Below are 7,993 nucleotides of genomic sequence, written 5' to 3'. Positions count from 1 at the left end.
TTTTGTCTGTACTGGATGATTCTGGCTTCATACCTTTCAATTTTTCTGGCTGTTGCTGTAATTTGTTCTTTCACAATTTCCAAAGCTTCTTCAATTTTTCTGGTGTTCAGCCAGTACTTTCGGATCAGGTATTGCTTGATTTTGTCATTCTTCAGTTTCTTCTCTTTCATATTTTTCAGGTTACTTGCATCTGATCTAAGCTTTTTGATTTTCAACTCTAGCCTGACCTTCCACTTTGGTTTTCCAGTCGATTTTCTTTGGGGCTGCCTTGGTTGTAGGAGCCCAAGCTCTTCTGTTACTATCACTGCTGCACTGTAGGCATACTGGTTTGTTTGTTCAATTGATGTTATTTGGACAGTGGAGAGTGCTGCATTCACATCTTTCATGAGAGGCGCCAGGTGTCTCTTGGGCACTGTTTTTAGAGTTGGGAGCCGCTTTCTTATTGCATTTGCTGCAGCATGAGCCATGATCTTATCCTTGAGCTCTTGTTGTCTTGCTGTCAAGGTTCCTGGTGGTTCAGCAGATGTTTCAAGTGCTGGTTCATGAAATTCTTGCAAAAGCTCCACACTTTCTTCTGGTTCAATCTGTTCCACCATTCCAAGTGTTGCTGGAGTCTCTGCTGCTGTCTGTGCTGTGGTCTGATGGTAATTTACTTTGCAAATTTTCTGGATTTCTTCAAGTTCAACTTCACTGAACACTTTGTTTCTGATTATGAATCTTCGTTGGTCAGCCAGTCGGGGTTCTGTTATCTGTGAGTCAGGGTACTCTTGTTTCCACAGTTGATGCATCCTTTTTTGGTAGCCACGCCTTTGAGGTTCAGATTTGTAGTAGCATTTCATAATTGTGCGGTTTTCTGGCATTGTGTATTTCTGCCGCTTCTGTGACTGTTCATTTGGGTTTTGATGATTCCGTAGCCCACTTGTCGATGGATGTCCAGAATCAGCAGCATCCACCACGGTCCTTTTTATCCTGGGCGACGACTGAGCCAGTATAGACTTCGTTTGGGTTTGATTCTCCATAATGCTAATGGGTTAGGTGCTCTTAGTTCTGCTCCTCAGCTGAGGCCTCTCTGGCTTGGTTGGACCTGCCGGTAGTTACACTACCGCCAGCACAGCCCTCAGTCATCATTGGAGCAGTTAAGCCCCCCCACCACGTCAAGGTGGCACCTGCGGGGGGGGGGGATTATTATTATTATTATTATTATTATTATTATTAAAATTGTAGTCTGGGAACCTCAGAATGTTTTAGCTTGGAGCTTCAGGCACTGGGATAGGCAATGGTTGGATTTTATCTCTACACTGCCATATAATGCAATTTTGGGATGCAGATTAACCGCATTTGACTGTATTACATGGCAGACTCATACAATCCAGTTTGATACAGTTAATCTTTATTCTGAAACTGTATTATATGGCAGTGTAGGTCCAGTCTTGGAGTTCTATAGCCAACATGGCTATTGACAGAGACAATACAGCAAGGCCCATTCAAGAATGTAACTTTTCTGCAACTTGTTAGGAGTCTGATTCTGCAGATTAACCGGGTATGTGGAGAAGACATTCACTTGTAGCTTTATGCAAACCAGTTCTTAATCAAGCTTATATTTTCATATTAAAAATATAAATGTAGGGGAGAACCTTATACATTTCCTCTTCCTCCAAAATCTCATGATCTTGAATTAATAACTTTTCCCATTGATATTGCTTGTTTTTATGGATTTTGTAGTTTTATTAAAGAAAATAACACCAGCGTGCTGTAGTGGTTTGAATGTTGGGTTCCCTCCATGGGTTTATAAATCTGTTGCAATTGTCCACTGACTACACTTTTATATTAAGTGTTTGTCTGATATTTTGTAATTCTTTTAATCAAAATTTTATTCAGCCTATCCACAACATCTGCCTTCCAGTAGTTTCCCTTTAGAAAAATAATAGATCAAAGGGATGCTCAGTTTCCATACTTTCCTTGCCAGCTGTGCTTTAGTGACTCTCTGATTACAAAAATTGGAAGCTTCCATGATCCAGGCTCTGTTCCTTCACTCCATTGCATACCTCTGTGAGTTCCACCCCTTTTATTTCAGTTACATATAGCACTGTTCAGAATATGCAAAACTGAAATGTTTGAGTCCCTTTTAAAAATCAGGTTTAAGTCAAGCTGCTTCACTTCAGTCGTCACAGGTTCACTAGCCTTTCAATTCCACTGTTTACAATGCGGGAATTGATCTACTTAGTCCTATTTGTAGCAGGGTTTTCTTGTAAGTTGTTTATAAAAACGAACTGGCTTTTAAAAATTCTTTTTACTTATTGAAAATGATAGAAATTTTGGGAGATCTTGTAGTTGTGTGCCTTCAAGCTTTTTTGTTTTATGGTTAACCTAAGGTAATCCTATCAAGGGGTTTTCCAGTTTTTACCTCCTCTGGGGCTGAGATAGTGTCACCTAGTGAGTTTCCTGATCTGGCCAAAGCTTGAATCCAGAGGTGTCATCCAGATGCTCAAACTGCTACACCATGAAGGCCATGATTTTGAATTACAAATATCGTCCAAAGGGCTTATATATATTATTATACATGTGGTTCTTATCTTTGTCTTCCTCTCTCTTTTCAGTGGTCAGTTCACAAGTTGTTCTCACTCAATCTGGCCAGGAAGTGAAAAAGCCTGGCGAATCCACCAGACTGACCTGTCCTGTGAGAGGCTTTGACTTAAGCAGCTATGGCATGGTTTGGATTCGGCAGCGTCCTGGGAAAGGGTTGGAGTGGCTGGCTTACTATTATACAGCCTTTAGCAATAACTACTCTCCAACCATCCAAGGGCGATTTTTTGCCTCCAAGGACAGCTCCAACCTCTATCTGCAAATAAATAATCTGAAGCAAGAAGATACGGCTGTCTATTACTGTGCCCGAGACACACAGTGAAAGGAATACATTCTTGACTCGTTCGAAAACCTCTTCTGACTGTGTTGATTCAGAATATAGTTTCCTGAAGGTGGTGCTCGTATTCCACAATACTGACAATAATAAAAATTTAAAGAAAGCCCCCAAAACAGATGCCACACTTCAGAGAGGAAATTAGAAGGGGGAAAATATTAATTTTACTCTAGGGAGCAGATGTCTCGGAGTAGGTACTGTTCTATAAAAAGGCACATCCTGATATACTAATGATAGCCCTGCCCTAGCCTTGGGTTTTGCACTATAGATAAGTAGGAATTCAGTAAGATGACAACTTTCCCTTTAAAGAAGGGTTAAATAGGGTGACAGCAATCATTCCTATGAACACAATGTGGTCAAGTGCATTTCTGTGTGAAAAAAATTCAAAGAGCATTTTTTAAATCCCATAACCAGTAACACCAGCCAAACATTCTTCTGCTCCACTACAATATCTATAGCAGTGGTTCTTGCTTAGCTGTCCTTGTAGATCAGTGGTTCCCAACCTCCAGGTGTTTTGGTCTTCAACTCACCGATATCCCAGCCAGCTTACCAGCTGTTAGGAACTGTGGGAGCTGAAGTCCAAAACACCTGGAGGCCCAAAGGTTGGGAACCACTGATCTACAAGGACAGCTAAGCAAAAATGAAAAATAATGTGGATAGAGGTTTAATAGAAAATCTAATGGTAATTTCATTGAAACTCAACTGGAAATGGTTGCATTTATGATGCAGTTTGACCCAACTTTAACTGCCATAGCTCAATGCTATGGGGTTCTGGGAGTTGTAGGTTGATTTGGCACCTGCATTACCAGGGAGAGAAAAGTTGTTGAGACTACAACTTTCAAGATTCCCCAAGTCCTAGCAGTTAAAATAGGATCGGACTGCATGAATGTCACTTTTTCCAACATGGAGATGACCCTGTTGTAAAGTTTATCCATCCTTAGATGGCAAGAAGGTAAGAAAATTGTGGAAAGGTCACATAATTAAATACGTATTTTTGTATCCCTGAATACCTCCAGGAAGAACGCAGGGGTCTTTAGATTTCTCTGCAACAGAGTGCTCTTGCAATATCAGACTCCCAAGAATTCATAGCCTTGAGGGCTGGCAGTTAAAGTGGTGTCAAACTGCAATAATTCTGTTGAGTAGAGACAGCCTTTATTTCACTTCCCATCTCCTTAATTATCCAAGGCTTAATATGCAGTTACTTCAAGCTACTAGCAATATTTATCTTAGGAAGGAGTCCCTGACAGTAAGAACTATTTGTGGAATGTGTTGCTGCCTTCGAGTGGGGGTGAGTCTCCTTCTTTGGGGGTTTTTAAGCAGAGGCTGGATGGCCATCTGTCAAAAGTGCTTGATTGCAGAGTGCATCCCCACTGGACAAATAATGCAAGCTGCCACCACTTAAAACGCTCAATGTTATGCAGTTTTGGAAGTTGTAGTTTTACAAGATGTTTAGCCTTCTCTGCCAAAGTGCACCACAAACTACAAATCCCAAGACTCCATACTATTGAATCATGGAAGTATGCAAAGGAAAGATTTATATTACCATATAAGTGCTATTGAATCCTGAGATTTGTAGTTTGGCAAAGCACCACTATTCTGTGGCAGAGAAGATTAAATCCTACAGCTGTTAGGATTCCAGAGCACTGAGCCATGCTGTTAAAATGGTGTGAAACTCTTTAATTCTATAGTGTAGATAGATATACCTAAGTATGGCAAGAAAGGGTGGGGTTATAGAAAAGTTTGCTGTTATGTTTTGTAAACCATCCATTCTTGTAAATGATATGCTAGATGGTGCAAATTGGGTTATATTATGGGCACCCGTAGCCTCATGCAAATCTTTCTCATGTGGATATCTTTAAAGGGAAGTGAGAGGTTCAGGGCAGACAATCCATGGTCCTCAAGTCCTTTTAGTCCAGCAGAAGGGGGCTGCCCATAAGCCATGGCACTGACGTTCTTCATCAGTTTCTTAATGGTCTTCCCTGCATGTATGAAAAGAAACTCATTTCAGTTCAAAAACGTTTTCGTGAAACAGTTTTGTGTATCTTCTCCATCTTTTTGTTCATTTCCCCATGTTCTTATTGGACTTTTCTTTTCCATACAGGCATTGTCTCCCAAGTTACCCTCACTGAATCTGGAGGTGGTATGAAGAAGCCAGGAGAAACTCTGCATATGACTTGTACGGTCTCCGGATTTTCTGTCACTGACGACAGCTACGCAGTCAGCTTGATTCGTCAGTTCTCAGGAAAGACCTTGGAATGGATTGCACATATCTGGGGTGGTGGAACCACTAGATACAACAGCGCTCTCCAAAGCAGGGTCTCCATCAGCAAGGACACTTCAAAAAGTCAAGTGATCTTTCAATTGAGTGGTTTGAAGCCTGAAGACACAGCTGTGTATTACTGTGCACGACGCACAGTGAGGAAATTCTTTTAAGCAATAATACAAAAACTATTCTTCCTTTAAAAATACATTAGTCATTGAAGGGTTTGTGGGTAAAGAAGTAATTTTTTCCTACTATCTCTATATATTCATACTATCGTGTGTGTGTGTGTGTGTGTATGTGTGTATAGCAGGAGCCCCCGATGGCGCCGTGGGATAAAATAATAGAATCATAGAATAGTAGAGTTGGAAGAGATCTCATGGGCCATCCAGTCCAACCCCCTGCCAAGAAGCAGGAAATCACATTCAAAGCACCCCTGACAGATGGCCATCCAACCTCTGCTTAAAAGCCTCCAAAGAAGGAGCCTCCACCACACTCTGGGGCAGAGAGTTCCACTGCTGAACAGCTCTCACAGTGAGGAAGTTCTTCCTGATGTTCAGGTGGAATCTCCTTTCCTGTAGTTTGAAGCCATTGTTCTGCGTCCTCGTCTCCAGGGCAGCAGAAAACAAGCTTGCTCCCTCCTCCCTAGGACTTCCCTTCACGTATTTGTACATGGCTATCATGTCTCCTCTCAGCATTCTCCTTTCTGCAGGCTAAATATGCTTAGTTTAAGCCGCTCCTCATAGGGTTTGTTCTCCAGACCCTTGATCATTTTAGTCGCCCTCCTCTGGACACTTTCCAGTTTGTCAACATCTCCCTTCAACTGTGGTGCCCAGAATTGGACACAGTATTCCAGGTGTGGTCTGACCAAGGCAGAATAGAGGGGGAGCAGGACTTCCCTGGATCTAGACGCTATTCCCCTATTGATGCAGGCCAGAATCCCATTGGCTTTTTTAGCTGCCGCATCACATTGTTGGCTCATGTTTAACTTGTTGTCCACGAGGACTCCAAGATCTTTTTCACACGCACTGCTGTCAAGCCAGGCGTCCCCCATTCTGTATCTTTGCATTCCATTTTTTCTGCCGAAGTGAAGTATCTTGCATTTGTCCCTGTTGAACATCATTTTGTTAGTTTCGGCCCATCTCTCTAGTCTGTCAAGATCGTTTTGAATTCTGCTCCTGTCTTCTGGAGTGTTAGCTATCCCTCCCAGTTTGGTGTCATCTGCAAACTTGATGACCGTGCCTTCTAACCCTTCGTCTAAGTCGTTAATAAAGATGTTGAACAGAACCAGGCCCAGGACGGGACCCTGCGGCACTCCACTTGTGACTTCTTTCCAAGATGGAGATGATGCACTGGTGAGCACCCTTTGAGTTTGTTCGCTTAACCAATTACAGATCCACCTAACCGTAGTTTTACCTAGCCCACATTTGACTAACTTGTTTGCCAGAAGGTCATGGGGGACCTTGTCGAAGACCTTACTGAAATCCAGGTACGTTACATCCACGGCATTCCCTGCATCTACCCAGCTTGCAACTTTATCAAAAAAAGAGATCAGATTAGTCTGGCATGATTTGTTTTTGGTAAATCCGTGTTGACTATTAGCAATGACTGCATTTGTTTCTAAGTGTTTGCAGAGCACTTCCTTAATTATCTTTTCCAGAATTTTGCCTGTTGTCGACGTGAGGCTAACCGGACGGTAATTGTTTGGGTCGTTCTTTTTTTCCCTATGAGGTTTAGGAGCAGATGCTGGAGAGTCATCTGTTGGTGTAACTGATTACCTGTTTCTGCACGGCAGAAGGAAGTTGGCCTGGATGATCCATGGGTCATTTCCAAGTATGATTCTTCTCAACTTCCATTAAGCTTCAATTATTACCTACATTCCTTCTCCTGACTTCTCAGAACAATATGCAGATGATGGCGAGCTTGGTCCTTTCACATCTATCTCAATGTTTTAACATAAGAGTTCACTACAATTAATATTGCACATAGAGAGCAGCTGCTTCTCCACTGTCTTTTAAACTGACCCAGTATTTCAAACTGCTTATAAAGGGAAGTTCAGGAACTTCAGCAATGGTGATAGAGTGTATATTAGTGATAAACCCATCACCACAATCAACTTGAGTTTGATGAATTCCACGCCACTGAAACCGCTCAATGCTATGGAATTGGGGGTGTTATAGTTTTACAAGGTATTTAGCCATCTCTACTACATTGTATCACAAACTACAAATTCCAAGAGTCCATAGTATTGTATCATGACAGTATGAAAAGGAAAGATCTAGCATGGCTCAATGTTATGGAATCCTGGGATTTGTAGTTTGGTGAAGCACCACCAAACTCTTTGGCAGAGAAGATTAAAGACCTTATAAAATCCTACAACTCTCACGAATCCAGAGCACTGAGCCATGGAGGTTAAATTGGTGTGAAACTTTAGTTTTATAGTGTAGATGCACCTAAGCATGGCGAAGAAGGGTGGAGGTATAGAAAAGTTTGCTGTTTTGTTTCGTAAACCATCCATTCTTATACATGAGATGCTAAAGATTGCAAATTGGCTTATATTACAGACATCTGTAGCCTCATGCAAATCTTTCTGGTGTGGATATCTTTTAAGGGGATGAGACTCTTGGGGCGGAGAATCCATGGTCCTCAATTCCTTTTAGTCTAGCACAGGGTGGCTGCCAATGAACCATGGCGCTGACGTTCTTCATCAGTTTCTTAATGGTCTTTCCTGCATGTATGAAAAGAAACTCATTTCGGTTCAAAAACGGTTTTGTTAAACAGTTTTGTGTATCTTCTCCATCTTTTTGTTCATTTCC

General features: G+C 41.7%; 1 gene segment (V, D, J or C); it reads left to right on the top strand.

The window, feature by feature from the left end:
* Positions 1-4,641: 4,641 nt before the first annotated feature.
* LOC134292626 (Ig heavy chain V region MC101-like) lies at positions 4,642-5,577 on the top strand. The segment is given in 2 exon segments: positions 4,642-4,902; positions 5,019-5,577. Coding segments are annotated over 2 exon segments (378 nt in total).
* The last annotated feature ends 2,416 nt before the right edge of the window (positions 5,578-7,993 follow it).

The sequence above is a fragment of the Anolis carolinensis genome, chromosome 6, assembly GCF_035594765.1.
Source record: "Anolis carolinensis isolate JA03-04 chromosome 6, rAnoCar3.1.pri, whole genome shotgun sequence".
NCBI lineage: Eukaryota > Metazoa > Chordata > Lepidosauria > Squamata > Dactyloidae > Anolis > Anolis carolinensis.
Note: the sequence above shows the minus strand (reverse complement) of the source record. Positions and strands in the feature narration are given on the sequence as shown.